General features: G+C 34.9%; 3 protein-coding genes across 6 annotated transcripts in view; all 3 read left to right on the forward strand.

Moving 5' to 3' along the window:
* Positions 1–7,861, forward strand: part of LOC123865473 (protein Wnt-7b-like) — a 90,392-nt gene extending 82,531 nt beyond the window's left edge. The window contains exons 7-9 of one of the 3 annotated variants that reach the window (XM_045906523.1): positions 6,311–6,510; positions 6,873–7,015; positions 7,317–7,861. In XM_045906523.1, coding sequence (XP_045762479.1) covers positions 6,311–6,510; positions 6,873–7,015; positions 7,317–7,468 — 495 coding nt within the window. In that variant the 3' untranslated portion in view covers positions 7,469–7,861. The remainder of the gene's footprint in view (positions 1–6,310; positions 6,511–6,872; positions 7,016–7,316) is intronic. The other 2 variants (XM_045906522.1, XM_045906524.1) reach the window with 2 other exon arrangements.
* On the forward strand, positions 667–17,410 carry LOC123865489 (U6 snRNA-associated Sm-like protein LSm6). Of its 2 annotated transcripts, none has more exons than XM_045906551.1 (3): positions 667–679; positions 14,597–14,697; positions 16,911–17,410. In XM_045906551.1, the coding sequence occupies exons 2-3, from the start codon at positions 14,607–14,609 to the stop codon at positions 17,057–17,059; spliced, it is 240 nt and encodes a 79-aa protein (XP_045762507.1). In that variant the 5' UTR covers positions 667–679; positions 14,597–14,606; the 3' UTR covers positions 17,060–17,410. The 2 variants fall into 2 exon arrangements, with proteins under 2 accessions (XP_045762507.1, XP_045762508.1); XM_045906552.1 differs by lacking the exon at positions 667–679 and adding an exon at positions 5,043–5,055.
* Positions 11,811–14,124, forward strand: LOC123865478 (GATA zinc finger domain-containing protein 1). Its single transcript, XM_045906532.1, has 4 exons — positions 11,811–12,176; positions 12,374–12,518; positions 12,740–12,926; positions 13,355–14,124. Exons 1-4 carry the CDS (start codon positions 11,923–11,925, stop codon positions 13,519–13,521), a joined length of 753 nt encoding a protein of 250 aa, XP_045762488.1. The 5' UTR covers positions 11,811–11,922; the 3' UTR covers positions 13,522–14,124.
* Positions 17,411–17,598: the final 188 nt, after the last annotated feature.

Raw genomic sequence — 17,598 nt, forward strand, 5'->3', positions numbered from 1 at the left:
TCCTTCAACTTAGACTTTATTATCTCAGCCAAAAGTTGAACATGTGCAAAGCAAAATTTCTTACCTACTTTTTGTCATAAAGCTAGTCCAATTTACAAGAAATAAAAGATCCTATTGTGTTTGCCTTTGTCAATACAAAGGATCTTAATGGCTTTTGTGTTCTCACTCACTTAGACTAACACTGAAATATCGGTGTTAAAATATTTGTTGTAAAACTTACCTTATGCAGTTACTTTTAAAGTATACATCAAATTGTTATTAAGATGAGAGTTACTTCGTTTTAGAATGTCAAATTAGTGTATCTATTTTTCTGACTGATTTTATTGTTTTGAATCGAAATGTAAGAAAATTAATAAAATCTAACTACTGAAATCGTTTGTTCATAGCTTTCATTAGTCCGTGAGAAGTTTTGTTGTACGATAATTTGGTCAATTCCAGATCCAATGTCTCAAAATCCTGTCTTAGTACGGGTCTACGTTATAGAGAGAATCTATTGCACGTTTTCAAGCTTCAAAATCACCACCAGGCTCAGACTCTGCATTGTATTAGTAAGTCGCAGTACTATTTTTGACCGAGCGAAGTAAGGTCTTCAAGCCTACCTACGGGGTAGGCTTGAAGAGGGTAGCTCAAAGCTTCTGAATTAGAGAACATAATTACTACAAATTTAAATTTTGTAAATGTAAATCAATGGCCCGAATCTAAAAATAACAAAAAAGCTATAAAATATTATAATCTCTTTGTTGACTTCTCGAGCACATATGCTTTGTAAAGTAACCATATTGAATAAACGAAAACGAGGATTATAAACAAAACAGCTTTTTATACAAATGAAATATTTTATAATGTTATCCTGTTATGGCTGCAGGTGCATATAATACCTTTCAGGTGTTTTTGCACCCCTAACGCTTGTAAAATATTTTTTTACTGTGAATGTTTTGATAATATAGAACAATAGGATTTTACGACCCCGGTCATTAGCGAAATGTAATAAAATAGTAACTTGTATGATATCGGTGCTAACAATAGTTTCATTGAATTACTCATTACTTCCAGGACTTGATTTGTACATGATGATTGTGGAAAGTGTTGTTGAGATATAAAAATAAGATATAGAATTAAATTTACCTATAAGATGTAAGTAAATATGAATGATGGTATTATTATAATCAACTAGTAACAATTAAGAAACTTGGACTTGTCCGTACTATATATGATCTTTCATACTTATGAAGTATCTTTTTCAAGGCCAAATTTAATGGTCACCACATTAATGGTCAAATCTGGCAGATAGGCTTATATTGAGAACGTTAACGTGAAATAGACCTTAGCAGCCTTGTTTTATAGCTCAAGTTAATCCATTCATGTATAGCCATCCAGACAGAACCAAAAATTAAAATCGGTGTTATTGAATTTGGGACCTTAAATTAAGGTTATTTAGGTTCATTTTAATCTGATGTTACTGTGAGACGATCTAATTCTACGAAATTTGATAAAATGTTTCACTGCGGGTTTTTTAGCAGGTAGGTAATTATGCTCTGAGTCTCGTTATGTATTGTACGAGTTTTTACAACGTTGATAGAATGGTACTGGACCTAAACAGCCTTGTTTTAAAGCTCAATTTCGTCCACACATCTACAGCCAGAGGTGTGAACGGAAACATTAAATCCGGTGAACCGATTGAACGGCAAATTTGAAATCAGTGAATACTGAATATTTGACCTTAAATCAAGGGCCTTTAGGTCCATTTTAATCTTGACGTTATTATGTTTGAAGGTCGAATTTTGTAAGACTTAAAATCTCATACTACGCGCATAAGTTGTAAAAGGATAACTAGAGGATGCCCGCGACTTCATCCGCGTGTATTTAGGTTTTTAAAGATCCCGTGGGAACTGTTTGATTTTTTGAGATAAAAAGTTGCCTATGTCAATTAGAGGAATGCAAGCTACCTCAGTACCAAATTTCACACAAATCGATTTTGCGCATGGGTTTTTAGGAATCCCGTGGGACCTCTTTGATTTTCCGGGATAAAAAGTAGCCTATGTCCGTCCACGGGATATAAGCTAATCCTGTACCAAATTTCATCAGAATCGGTTTGTTCGGCCGTGAAAAGGTAGCAGATAGACAGACAGACACACGTTCGCATTTATAATATTAGTATGGATTAGTATGGAAGTATGGATTTCGGTGCTAAGTAATTTAGGTATAACCGATCCAGAAAGTAAAATCGGTGATATTGAATTTGTGACCTTAAATCAAGGACATTTAAGTCCATTTTAATCTGAAGTAAACCCCTATACACACACATACGTAAAACACGCAGGTTGTAAAAGATACCTGATATCATAATTGTAAAGAGATGAATCTAAACTAAAAACAATAGGCATTAGCTATTTCTTGTTAGGTAAGTGTACAAAGCAATAAAAGTATTTAAACTATTGATTGTAAATAATATTCAAATCATTTTAATCAGTAACTAGGGAACACTTTTCACTGTTTACTATTTAATGCCAAGTGGCATCAGTGTGGATTAAAAAAGTATATAAAACAACATTTTACTTGTAAAAATAATTTTACGTACATGCAATCTTAACACGTGTGAACATGAACTTAGCGAAGTCGAATGCAGTCGATTCTGATGTTATATGTAAATACTGCAGTAAAGTACGTAGATTAAAATGCAGAAGCGATGCGATACTGATTAATCTACACTGTGGCGATTCGCAACCGGTTCAGGGGCGTCTAAGAGAGATGCCGATACAATGTGTATCGCCATCTCTAGATTTGAAATTATGGCTGTTATACCTAGGGGCTTTGGCCCCCTAAGCCCGATCAAAATTGAATACCTACAGTTATATTTTCATCAGCGATTGGAAATTTGGCTGCAAATTGTGCAATTATATTAAGACTAGCTGTTTCCCGCGTCTTTTTTTCGCGTGTATTTAGATTTTCAAAAATCCCTTGGGGAGTCTTCGATCCGCCCGGGATTAAAAATTAGCCAAAATAACTCTCCAGATCTACAACTATATCTATGTAAAAAATTAGGTCAATCTGTTGTTCCGTTGAGACGTGATTGAAGAACAAATCGACAAGTAAACACAATTTCGCATGTATGATCATGTACCTATTATATGGGTAGTAGTTTTGGAAAGCGGTAGTACTACTTTGCCTGTAGTACGCCCCACGTGGAGTTACAGGGTAGACGAGTAAAGAGCATTCTTTGGAAGAACTTACAGGAATAAATAAAAGAGCACAACTTTGTCATTATGTCAGAAATATTTAATACAAAGAAAGAGCGCCGCAAGCGACGCATGCTCTTTGAAGGCGTCGCGAGCTGCGCTTGGCAACCCCTAAAGGCCAATTCACACCAATTGCATATGCAGCTCGTACAAGTGACACGTGCGTAGTGACGCGCGTGACCCCATAGACGTAACTGCACGCAGTACGTCTACGTAAACGTTCATACCACGCAAGCGGTATGTCATCTGTTTCATACAGTTTCATACATTACAACGCAAAGGTACGCGCTACGTCTACGCTTACGCAGCCTGTGTGAACGAGCGCTTAGACCCTGCGCCTGCATACCCTACCTATACCATTATAGGTAACTCCGGCTCTGCTTTAAACGTAGTAACCCCCATTCCAATAGCAATTGATACGCAAATAAGGTTTAGCATAATTTCTGCAGTAGCAGTCGTAATGTCGGGGCAATTTCTTCAAATGCATCCTTAATGTGTATGAATGCTATAAGAAACCCGTATGAAATTACACGGCAAATCATAGTGTCTCTATCAGGGCGCCAGCTGAAGACATAAATGCAAACGAATAATTTTTAAATTACTTTTAATAAACTGACGGACAACATACTCGTACTTCAAACCCTCGCGCTAGTTTTACAAAATATGGAATTTTGCAAGGTGATTTTTTTTACGAAGAAAGACAAAGAAAAGATTGATCTCTATATTCTATCTTAAAACTTGAAAAAATGAAAACCCATATCGTTTATATGCAAGCAACTCAAGTACCTAATTTCAAGCAGATCTTCACTATCTACCAATTTACCTCTGTTTAATCTGTTTTGGAGTTTTAATATTTTAATTTGTTTTTGTAAAGGATGTTTTCCATTTTATAAAGTTCGGGTTCCGTTCGATAAAATTCGAAAATGTATCTTAATGCTCTTAAAATCAATTTCACTTATATGTAGATATGCAGCCCCTAATCAAATATCATATTATAGGTTAAAATTACCATGCATTTTCTGCAGGTTTCCTCGAAAGAACCCGGGGGTCCAATTACGATACAGTGCAAAAGTATAGGGTATTTTCTGAAGGTGCATTATCGCCCCAGGGTGCGGAGGAATATCATGATTTTGGTTCCCATGTTGTGTTGCTTCAAATTCAAGGTGCCTATTTGAAGCCATTAGATGCAATTTTGGTTGCAAGTTGGCTTCCCAGGCCAAAGTGTAGGATAGCTATTATACCTACCTTATCTCAAATTGCATCATCACTTATCATCATGGAAGATCGGAGAGCGCAAATTTAAAGACTTAAACTTGCTAAAAGGTTGAACCCTTTTATTATCTAACTAATATTATAAACTCGAAAGTGTGTATGTCTGTCTGCTAGCTTCTAACGGTTCATTCGGTTCTCGATTTTGAACGTCTGGTGAAGAGATAGCTTGCATACCAGGGAAGGACCTCTTTTTAACCCCCGACCCAAAAAGAGGGGTGTTATAAGTTTGACGTGTGTATCTGTGTGTCTGTGTATCTGTGTATCTGTCTGTGGCATCGTAGCTCCTAAACTAATGAACCGTTTTAATTTAAAATAAATTGTTTGAAAGGTCGCGTGATCGAGAGTGTTCTTAGCTATAGCTAATCCAAGAAAATCGGTTCAGCCGTTTGAAAATTATCAGCTCTTTTCTAGTTACTGTAACCCTCACTTGTCGGGGGTGTTATAAATTTTTAATTTACACTTGTTTAGTGTCGGAAAATCATAGTTCTAGAAAACCAAAACTTACGCGACGAAGACGTGGGCATAAACAGGCATTATAATAAAATATGTAAATGCAGAAGTTTGTTTGTTTGATGGTTGGTTCTTCAATCACGACGCGTCTCAACGGAGCAACGAAACGATATGATTTATTTGTATGGATACGGATACCTATCTATATTTAAATATCTGAAGAGTGGCATGACTATACTTTTTATTAGTTTAATTATAATATACTAGCTGATGCCCGCGACTTCGTCCGCGTGGATTTACGTTTTTCAAATTCCCGCGGGAATTCGTTGATTTTCTGGGATAAAAAGTAGCCTATGTGTTAATCCAGGGTATAATCTATCTCCATTCTAAACAGCTAAATCCGTCCAGTAGTTGTTGCGTGATTGAGTAACAAACATCCAAACATCCACACTTTCGTGTAAGGCGTAGTTATAGGTAGGTACTTATTTTATCAGTTGAAAAACGCTCACAAGCTTAACTTTTTATTACTCGCTGTAGGCTTCTGCTTCTGTACAATTACCGCCATATTGGTTTTTTTTTAAAAACTTGTTCCCGCGCACGCAATGATCATCTTCATACAGATAACAAATTGTAGTAGTTTTTAAATAATTTCTGCCGTTTCCTTTTACGATTGAGTTTAAGTATATTTTTTTATCCAAGCAAAGTAAAATATGCGCTTTTAATGGCTCGTTATTTATTCTCGATACTAAAACAGTATTTTTTTGTTTTATTTTATCTTCAAGTAAATCTATTACTTATATTGATTTACGTAAAGAAAATACTACTTTCTGATTTTATTTATTACGTTAGCGTTCTTATTATAGCTGATGAAATCTGTTTAGGGGTAGGCAGAGGCCTAGAGGCACAGTATAAAGATACCAATAAGTACTAATAGAGGCAGAGCCAGCGCGTGCCAGACCTCGACGTCACTGGCAGCCGTCAAAAGTAGCTACATTAGACGCTAGGAAGCCTATGAATCGCTTATTTTAACCGACTTCCAAAAAGGAGGTGGTTCTCAATTCAGCCCGTTTTTTTTTTAATTTCAGGTAACCTATAAATAGTTAGTTAACATTAATAATTGTCGTTTTCAATGTTTTTTGGTAACGACACCAACACAATAATTTCACCACTCAGCGGTAGTGTCGTGTGGTGTCGTTGACAAGCTCAGGTTTGATTACTGATTTTTTTAGACTGCAGTAGCTGCCAAACTGTATACTGATTCTTACTTCCAGATAAGTCATTTCTTAAGCGTCCAGTTTTCTGTGCCAATCAATAAACACCTTAGATCATTATTTTACAATTTTTTTTTACAGACAGTAAAAGACCTGGTTCGACGAGAGTGCAAATGTCACGGCGTATCCGGTTCTTGCGCGCTACGAACATGTTGGCGCGCTCTACCGCCATTCCGAGCCGTCGGCGCGGCGCTGCGGGACAAGTACCACCGAGCCAGGCTCGTCACTCCGCACCCGCCACCCGCCACGCATGCGCCGCAGACACATCTTGTTATACGAAGGTGAGGTCCTTTTTAGCCTGCTGAATTAGTCAGCGCCAGCCTAGGGGTGCTGCAAGTGATGCGACCGTACCATTAAGCGCCTTAGAGGGCACTCTCAAAAATGCACCCTATCTCTGGTCAACACTATAAAAAATTGCGCTCGCTTCTCTCTTGCTCTTTTAACAGCTACGTTAATCAAAGTTAAAAGCTCGAAATGAAACGCCATTCCGATGGTGGCCATTTTTGAAATATTGAATCGCGTGTGCTAGCCTCGCTCAACTAGTATGTTAGAAAAAGAAATACTTTTCCTACAACATAGACAAATCAGGCAAAATCTTGTACCTACAAAAAATGTTAATCTTGTACTTCATTAATATCAACAGATCAAGACAAAACGCAGGCATCGGCAGGCAGCCCCGCAAGTCGGAGCTGGTGTTCCTGGAGGCGTCGCCGTCGTACTGCGAGCCTGACGCCCTGTCCGGCTCCCTGGGCACGCACGGACGACACTGCAACAGGACCTCTAGGGGTAAGTGCGACAGGACGGATATACCCTGCAAGACTTTTTTTTTGCCCTAGGGCAGTTAAATACCGGCTCGTGATTCAAAAATGTAATAAGCCCATTAGGTAATTATTTGTTACTATAGGTATGGGTTGTAATTATTGCCTGAAATAAAATTTATTATCTATACTTATAAATTGTAAGAAATAAACCTATTCTTTAAGAGGTACCTTTCTCTAATAATTCAGAGAAGTTTTCCTAACGCACTCCATACAAACGTAAATTGGTTGGTAGACGCGTTTATAGTATCGAACTATTTCCATTCCAGGGGAAGAAGGCTGTGAAACTCTCTGCTGTGGTCGAGGCTACAACACAGTGAGGACCGAAGAAGAAACGAAATGCAATTGTCGTTTTCATTGGTGTTGTCGAGTGTCGTGTGACAAGTGCATCACTCGCACGGAGTTACATGTTTGCAAGTGAGCGCCATCTAACAACGAGTAGCGGAAGTAATAAGAAAGCAAAATTATATTCGAAAAAAAAAACGATCATTTTTTCGTACGATTTTGTTTTAGTAAACCTGTTACGGAATAATTCAAAGCATAGTCAGGAGTTAAATCGGGAAAATCCGGTATTTATGTTGCACCGATCAGAAATATTGCAAAATAAAATTATTATAATGTACGTACCTAGCTAACTAGTTATTAACTATTTAAATTATAAATAAAGGAGAAAAAGTAGGGATTTTTTTTAAAGTTACAATTTTTGAGCGTTATTCCTATGGAATTATTACAATTTGATGTAATAAGTTTCCAAAATCAAGTTACGATTTTTAAAGGTGTACCCGTACCTATTATTCAGATTTTCAAAATTATGGAGTTTTTTTTTCCATCATTTTTTTTAACTAAACCAGTTTACAATTTTTTTTATTTAATAATATTAGGTTTTTATCAACTATCAATGTATTTTAACTAGATCTTCAAAACCTGTGAATAATTATTATTGCTGTACGTTAGTGTATGTTTATTTTAATTACATAACTATGTTAAAACAGCTAATGTTAGTTAAGTGTTATTAATGTACTTAATTTTTTGACATTTTGTAAATACATCACCAGTATTTTGTATTTTTAATGACTATAATAATTATAGACAAGCATTTAACATAAGACTCGGCGGCTTTAAAATTATATATTTAAGTTTTATTTAGCAGCATTCAAAATGTCCACTTCTAAAAAGCATAATTTTAGAATATACAATACTAATTTTAGAATTGAAACATGTATGTCAGGTAATTTCATAATGCTTAACCTGTGATTAAAATGTTTAAAGAAGCATTATCTAATCCTATAGTTTTTTTTAATCATTACTTACTTAGTACAAATTGTATTATAATATTGTAAAAGCATTTTAATAATAATTATTTTGTATTAATTAAGCCTCACCTACATTATTGCTTTTGCACTGTCCTTTAGTGTGCCATCTAGCGACGAGTAGTTGTACAAATTAAAAAAATAGCCTACACAAAGGGCTATAGTGCGTTTCATCGAATAGTACCTATGGCGTTATGTTGGCTCTCCCGTCTGTCCAAGTCATTGGCACCATATTTGCATAAGAAGACGCAGATTTTGTTTATTTTCATTTGATTTTCCTGAATGAATGAAATGAAAATAAACAAAATCTGCGTCTTCTCATGCCAATATTGTGCCAAAGACCACCCAACAGACAGGGGAGCCAACATAACGCCATAGGTACTATTCGATGAAACGCACTATAGCAGTAGACCATAGATTTAAACTCGAATTTTGGATTTAAAAATGTATTTTAATAGGTACAGAGACATTTTTCTTAGAAGGATTTTTGCCTTCAGCCCATAATAAATACTTAATTAAAATAACCTGCGGTGGTAACTTAAAAATAATAGTATTACGTAACTTTACTATACTCATTTGATAGTGATAGTAATTTAAGTACCTTTATTATAATAATTATTATCATACATTCGTCAAATATTTAGTGGACAAAAATATCATAAGTAAGTATGCATTCCTTTTAGCTTAAGACCTAACTTATTCATATCACAATACGATTTTAAATAAACTTTTTCACGTGCATATACTATTTGTTTCATTGTAATAATAATTATGAATATTCCCTTAACGACTAATATAAAAGCAGAAATATTTGAAAATATATTGTGTAGAGTGAAGAGTCCTTCCTTATCAGGTAATTATCGTTACTAAAGATCGATATCTTCAATCCATACCCTACCTCTAATCCTACTAATATTATAAACGCGAAAGTTTGTATCATGTATGGATGGATGTATGGATTTACTCTCACGCAAAAACTACAGAATAGATTTGACTGAAATTAGGAATGGAGATAGATTATACCCTGGATTAACACATAGGCTACTTTTTATGCCGGAAAATCAAAGAGTTCCCGCGGGATTTTGAAAAACGTAAATCCACGCGGACGAAGTCGCGGGTATCAGCTAGTATGCCATATAAGGCTTACTATATACCAATAAAAGTATTGAACTGAATGATTGAAACTAAATAAGCTTCAGCTTCATTAAAAGTTATATCAAAGGAGCAATCCGGAAATCCTCTTACAAAAACTTAAGACGTTGATGGTTAGGTACCACGTATCAAAGAAAAGTTTTAACGAACTGATGAATGCTCGTATGTATCCTAAGTTGGAGACAGCTCTGTCTTTATATTTTCGTCAGTAGTGCCACTTCATTTATATCGGAAGATACCTACTAGGGTAAGAATAATAAATTATTTATTGATTACAATATGATCACCAATCACTCAAGTAAATAAATGTGACTCTAGCATTTTTTCTTCCCATCGAGTCACACCCAAAGAAACAGTGTGACTTGTTGGGGGAAAAATAGATGAATTCCCAAAGAGTCACATTATGATATAATATGATCATAATTATAACTGAGTATGAATCGCTGGGTATGTGTGTGTTCCAAATGGTGTAACTCTTCACCGACTTTTTTAACCCCCGACCCAAAAAGAGGGGTGTTATAAGTTTGATGTGTTTATCTGTGTATCTGTCTGTGGCATCGTAGCTCCTAAACTAATGAACTGATTTTAATTTAGTTTTTTTTTTTTTTTGATTGAAAGGTGGCTTGATCGAGTGTTCTTAGCTATAATCCAAGAAAATCGGTTCAGCCGTTTGAAAGTTATCAGCTCTTTTCTGGTTACTGTAACCTTCACTTGTCGGGGGTGTTATAAATTTTTAATTTACATTTGTTATATAGGTAAATATCATATTATTAAGTAAATAAGTAGGTATAATCATCGTCTCAACGCATCGCTGGCTAAAAACAGATCTCTCAGAATGAGAAGGGTTCAGGTCTTGGCTTACCTATAGCCCACGCTGGTCAAGTGTGGACTGACAGACTTCACACAACTTTGAGATCAGGCATGCAAACCTCACGATATTTTCCTTCGCCACTAAGAGGTGACATTTTTTGTTAGATTATTTTATTTATCTATTTCTTCTTAAGTGTCATAACAATTATTAAGTAGGTAAGTAAGGAAGCAGTAATAAATTTCATTATTATTATCGCTCCTAAATAAATCAGAAGATACCTGTTCACGGTGCCTAGACCAAAACTCTAGTCTACTTTGTTACGCAACAGATAAAACCCTCAAAGCCTTTTGTAAAATAAACCTTACGAGTGATTTTTTGTCTGCAAGAAATAGAACCCTGTCACAGTTCATGGCCTTGTTCTTGATTAATTATTTACTATTTAATACCGAATTCTTAATCCTACCTACCTAGTATCTACGTACAGTTGTAGTACCTATGTATTTTTATTTACGTACTAGCTGATACCCGCGACTTCGTTCGCGTGGATGTAGGTTTTTTAAAATTCCCGTGGGAACTCTTTGATTTTCCGGGATAAAAAGTAGCCTATGTGCTAATCCAGGGTATAATATATCTCCATTCTAAATTTCAGCCCAATCCGTGCAGTAGTTTTTGCGTGAAGGAGTAACAAACATACACACACACACACACACACACACACACACACACACACACACACACACACACACACACACACATACAAACTTTCTCCTTTATAATATTATAGTGTGATAAAAAACGCTTCATCTACCTATAAAGCGTTCTTCAAGTTCAAGCCTAATTAAGTGGATAGGTAATCAAAGCAACCTATTACAGCAAATTCTATTGGTAGTAGTTACATACCTACCTAAGTAGGTTGTTGGGACAAAGGTACTTACACAATAGTAATGTTTTGGTGCCTGCTTATTAGGTGTTATCAAAATTTCGGCTGACAGCAACCGTAGCAATGTGAATTATATGCAAACCAAAATCCTATAAATCTCTGTTTGTGATAGTTGGTACAATAAATTATGCGTGACATTTTCTCGCCATAAACTACGTGGTAAAATAAATTCACTTGACGTGTAATCAGATACTAGCCGTAATTTACCAAAACGAGATTTATATGCAAATTAAATGTGGAGTACAAGCGATTTGGCTAGATTTTTATTTAATTATATATATTTTTGTTAACTTTCCCTTTATTTTTAAACGAAGAGTGTAGTTCTTCCTACTCGACAGAAGATGGCGGTGGCAGCGCAGGTTCCTCAATTTATATTTACATGAATATAAATAATACTGAAGTAAAAGTAATAAGCTTTCTATGTATTTGAAAAATAAACCGAGTTTTAAATTAATTAATTTAATTTCTTTTTATTTCCCAAAAATAGCGTTAATAGCATTGACAACCTCGTGCAGTCGCGAGTTTGACAGGTGACAGTTGACAATGACAACAACAACAATTTTACTTGTCAAACTTTGTTCTAATTTTCGTTTATTTAGATGTATTATTTTTAAATGAAAATAATAAAAACAACCAAATAAATTTGAGGAAAACGCTAAAAAATGCCAAAACCAACGTGTGTTCAGTGCAGTTCAAACGATTCCTTGCTTTGGCGGAGCGCAGAGAACGGTCAAATATGCAATGAGTGTCATTTAGCAAACACAGCTAATAAAGAAATAAAAGCCGATGTAGCTGCGATAAAAACTGAATATGAGGATAAGGAAGACTCTGAGAGTAAAAATGGGAAGCCTGAGGGTGAAACAACACCTGCTAAAGCCACAGGAAAGGGGACGCGTAAGAGTACGAGATCTACGAGGTAAGACCTGTTGTAATAATATTCATTCCTTTCTTTTGCATTATTATAGTAAGAAAACCTCTACCACTGTGTGATTAATGGTCACGACCCTCAAGCAAGAAGGAATATAACATAGTCTTTAATATAGACCATAATTATTGTCTATTATTGTATTTTGGTATTGTATATTATTGTATTGTATTTGTCTATTATTGTAGGTACAAAACAAAAACGCCTGCCCCAACTCTCTCCAAGCCATCTGCACCGCGCGGTAGAGGCAGGCGGAGTATCTTCAAGAGGCAGCCGTTAAAAGCACCAACTGCTACTGCCACTGTAGTTACAAGCGACTCTTTATTTTTTAAGGTAAGTTACTTCCCTTCTCATTCTAAAAGACCCATGCTCAGATATAATCCGGCAATGGTTTGTTGATCTGGATGATGGTGATAGCCTTTAAGACTATCTTTTCCCCTCATTCTTGAGTTTCAAGTATCATAGAAACGCATTCCGAACCAATATAAAAATTAATTTGGATTATAAAATGCTTCTATTCTATTCACAGACAATTTAAAGGTCTTTATTTCTAGGGTTCATACATGCAAGTAGGAGACATAGTATCCATGTTGGATGTCGACGGAGGAACTTACTACGCTCAAATCCGAGGGTTCCTCACCGATCAGTATTGTGAAAAGAGTGCTGTTGTAACCTGGCTGTTACCCACCAAAGCCAGCCCTCCGCCAGAGAAAGGATTTGATCCTGCTACTTATATTATAGGTATAATAATAACAATGCCTAGCCTTTTAATGTTAGTTACTTATCTTAAAATATGTTTGCTTTCTTTGTTATCTTACATTGCACAAAGCCCCATATCCTAGGTTATCCCAGTTTGGGAGGTTAATTTTAAGCAAAATTGTATTTTTAATTTTGAAACGAATAATACTTATTATTATATTGGTAACTGGCCAACTTCACAGAAGATATCAAGTCATTCCATTTATTTACTTCTATGTACATTTACATTTTTGATGGTGGATGCATAAAGCTACACATACATGAGACCGTTATATACAATCCATCGGATATTGTAATAATGATAATATGGCTCATTTGTTGGGATAGCATCAGTCACCAAATGAATCAATAAATCACCTCTTATGCAAGTACAATGTCTTTTTATTATTTATTTATTTTTATTGTTATAGGACCAGAAGAAGATCTCCCCCGTAAGCTTGAATACATGGAGTTTGTGATGCATGCTCCATCGGATTATTACAAAGCAAGCAACAGCCCCTACCCTCTCACAGACAATGAAGTTAATAACTACAATGGCTTTGTTTGGACGAGTCTTGAGCCACAAGTGAAAACATAGTAAAGTAATATACAGCGTATAACTGAGTTCCTACGGTAATGCAGCGGTGCGGGAGGAATGACAAGTGTCACAAGTGAATAGGCATCTTCTGGGCAGGCGCACTCCACCTTAGACTGCATCATCTCTTGCTTGGTGTGATTGCAGTCAAGCCAAGCCCATTTAGTTTTTTAAAAAAACTTGAAGAATCATAACTCTCGCATCCTCTGTACCAAATTTCGTCAGAATCGGTTAAACTGTTGGGCCGTGAAAAGGTAGCAGACAGACAGACACACTTTCGAATTAATAATATTAGTATGGATTATAATAATATAATAATAATAGTTTTTACTGTCAAGCATAAAAACCCATACACATAAAGTTATCATGTTACTATTTAAGATACCTATACACATAAATAATAAAATGAATGTGTTCAAATTTATAGTGTTTCCTATTTTGTCCTATGTCCTATTTTGTTAATCATCTAAATTCTAAAAAAGCGGGGATTTTAGGATTTCTTGCTTGGGTTCCCCTACTACTAGACAAAGAGTATGTAACAACTACGTTACTAGTCTTAATTAAGTCGCTGTACTGACAGAAACCAGATGCAAAAAACTTATTTTTAGTGAGTAGATCCGTCGCATCCACCTTATAACGCTTGCGCTTGACTCTGCAGCCTACGGTGGAGCGCACCTGCCTTCAATATACTCTGTGCACCTGCCTACCCTATCCATGGAAAGAACTTGGTATAGGGTTCTCTCACGGTTCCCTCCGTTACGTAATGCTATGGGAATGACAGCCAAAAAATTAAATTAAGCTTCTTGAGTTCTACAATATACATTAAATTGTTGTATTAGACAAAAATAGAATAAGTCTATTGCTGCATGGCTTTGATCTATGTTTTTTGTCTATGGTATGGTTGGTCTATACTCTATGGTTTGTTTTGCCGGTGCGTGTCCGGATTCGTGGTCTGTGGTGCGTGCCTAGCGATGTGTTTACTGTTTTGATACGTTCAATCAAAATTAAAGATATTTTAATTGTAAACTAAATCAAATCAGTGATTTATTGACTAGAGAATCGATTTTGTCGTATAAAGACGTGCAAAAATGAGTCGCAAAGAAGCCCTTTCGTCGTTTATTCAACAAATTCACGGACGTCCAGTTGTTGTAAAACTTAACAGCGGAGTCGATTACAGAGGTAAATAACTAATATAACTAATAAAGAGCCTTTATTTTATTACATACTGAAGATATAAATTCGGTTTTTTTTTATTGCATTATAGTCTGTAAATTGGATATAAGTTAGGTTAATAGGTTAGGTTATGTTTATTTTCAACTCGGTTCTGTGCTAAAATTATTGCTATAAATCGTTTGGCAATAGATTAAGAATAGTGACTTGCTTCCAAAGTGACTTCAAAGTCTCGCAAAGAATAACTGGTTACTTACTGAAATCGGAATATCAAAGATATTCTGTTAGTTCATTCATATAAATATATAGAAGAGCTATACTGAACAATAATCGTGTTCCACAAGCTGCCAAACCAAACAAAGACACTGGCCATCAAGTTTAAGCGACGGCTCTACCACTCTTAAGTTGCATCGAAAAATTCTTGTTTAGAATGACCAATCCAGTGCATAACACATAGAGATTGTTAGAGTACAGAAACACTCATGTTTACACTTTGCATACATACAATATAAGACTTGCATGCTTTTGAATATGTAAAATCAAATATTGACTAGTGACATCAGAGCTATGGCTGGCAATTTACAGCAACATTGTTTATTTGCTATTGAAGTAAGGTCAAACTTTATTACTTACCTTATTATTGTGTCCATTCAACTGGCAAATCTATGTTTCCAAGTAATGTTTATATAACTGGTCAAATGTGTGTTACAAGTTAGCACATGCAATATATAGGGCTCCATAGCCCCATTATATTATCTCAAAGATGTTTTAATTCTACCAATCCCCACTTATCGAGCTAAATGGATATAGCCTAAAACATTCTAATTCTGAGAGGTGACATGTCCTCAGTAGTGAGCTGTTGATGAGATAATGAAGAATGACTATTTAGTTATGAAGTACTTGATGATGCTCATAATTTTATCCATATTGATTTAGATTTTTAGAAATCTTGTGGGAACTCATTGATTTTCCAGGGTAAATTGTCACCTTCCTTGCATGTGGATTTAGGTTTTTAAAAATACTGTGGGAACTCTTTGATTTCCTGAGATAAAATGTAGCTTGCAAGTTAATTCAGGGTATAAGCTATTTTAATTCCAAATTTCAGTTAAATTAGTTCAGGTATTGTGGCATGGAGTAACAAAGTTAAACATCCAAATTTTAACATTTAATAATATTAATATAGCCTATATCTTTGTCATTCTGAGAGGAGACTCAGTACAGTAGTGAGCCATCATTCATCATGGGCAACATCAACTAACTTCATAAACAGGTCAGCAATTGCAGGTCCAGCATACTTGTATTAGTAGAGGTTGGTGCTAAATAAAGTATAAACTGACTTTACATAGCTTTGTTTATCCCACTTCAAACTTAAACCAAGGATTCACTTCAGCGTGTTTGTCCAGTTATAGTGCCATAGTTTAATGTGGTTATTTGCACATAATATAATATTATGTGCTATTAACAGATAATGTTCTATATTGATTTGTAGGGATATAAAATACAACAATGCAATAATTTATTTTCATGTAACAAGAAATAATAATTATACTATATATATTATATTATATTATATAAGTTTAAAGGAAGTCTTGAAGTTGAATATCACTACCTAGTAAGGTAAAATTATATTAGACTAGCTGACGCCCGCGACTTCGTCCGCGTGGATTTAGGTTTTTCAAAATCCCGTGGGAACTCTTTGGTTTTCCGGGATAAAAAGTAGCCTATGTGCTAATCTAGGATATTATCTATCTCCATTCCGAATTTCAGCCAAATCCATCCAGTAGTTTTTGCGTGAAGGAGTAACATACATACACACACACACACACACACACAAACACATACAAACTTTCGCCTTTATAATATTAGTGTGATATTAGTGTGATAATAAAAAAAATATTTGTAGCAAAATTTTAAATGAATTATATCTTACTAAATAATATCTTTGTTTCAATTGATAAAAACAAATAACAGCTATTTATCATATTTATATAACAAAATATACTTCTTAATATCAATGTAATATATTTGTTTTAAAATTCATAGTCTACATTTAATTTGTAATCCAATGTTCTTTTAAAAAAGATCTGAATATACCTTACAACTAGAAGATGTGCTGTAGAACTATTTATATCAGCAAAACAAAGTTTCTTATTGATTATTCTTGGTAAGAAAACAAGAACTGTTTCACATTTAAATTCAAATCTGTACTTGATCTATTTCAGGAGTCCTCGCCTGCCTGGACGGGTACATGAACATAGCCTTGGAACAGACAGAGGAATATGTGAACGGACAACTCAAAAATAAATACGGAGATGCATTCATTAGAGGAAATAATGTTCTCTATATAAGCACACAGAAAAGAAGAATATAGTGTACATTGTTATTTTAGAATAAGGGTTATAGCACACTGGTGGTGGTGGTGGAAAAAATTCCCAAATTTCTAAATTTGGGAATTCCCTAAAATGACTTAGGATTGAAAAGATTTTATTAATCAAAACAGCCTCAGAATCAAAGCCATCATCCCCATCTCTTCCCAGTTAAGAATAAATTCTTAATATGTTTTCACAATGCCCTGTTTTGTTTAACTCATTAAACATATTATAATATCACAATAAAATGATGTAAAATTTTGCCAGTGTGTTTTGACCATAAACTAAGAGACATTTTGTATAATATTATATTCTAACTTTAAAATTACAATACACTTTTATACTTGTAAGTATTAAGTAAATCTTTTCTTTTTATTTGCACTTTTAGGTCAGCCTGAAACATTCCATAACGCTTTAGTAAAAAGCATAGACTAAATAATTAAGTGGAAGGCAAAATAAAGATATTTTCCAGTCTATACAAAACTACAAACATCAAAAATTAAGTTAAGTTAATCATTAAGTATTTACGGTGAATATGTAT

Source organism: Maniola jurtina, chromosome 5, assembly GCF_905333055.1.
Source record: "Maniola jurtina chromosome 5, ilManJurt1.1, whole genome shotgun sequence".
NCBI lineage: Eukaryota > Metazoa > Arthropoda > Insecta > Lepidoptera > Nymphalidae > Maniola > Maniola jurtina.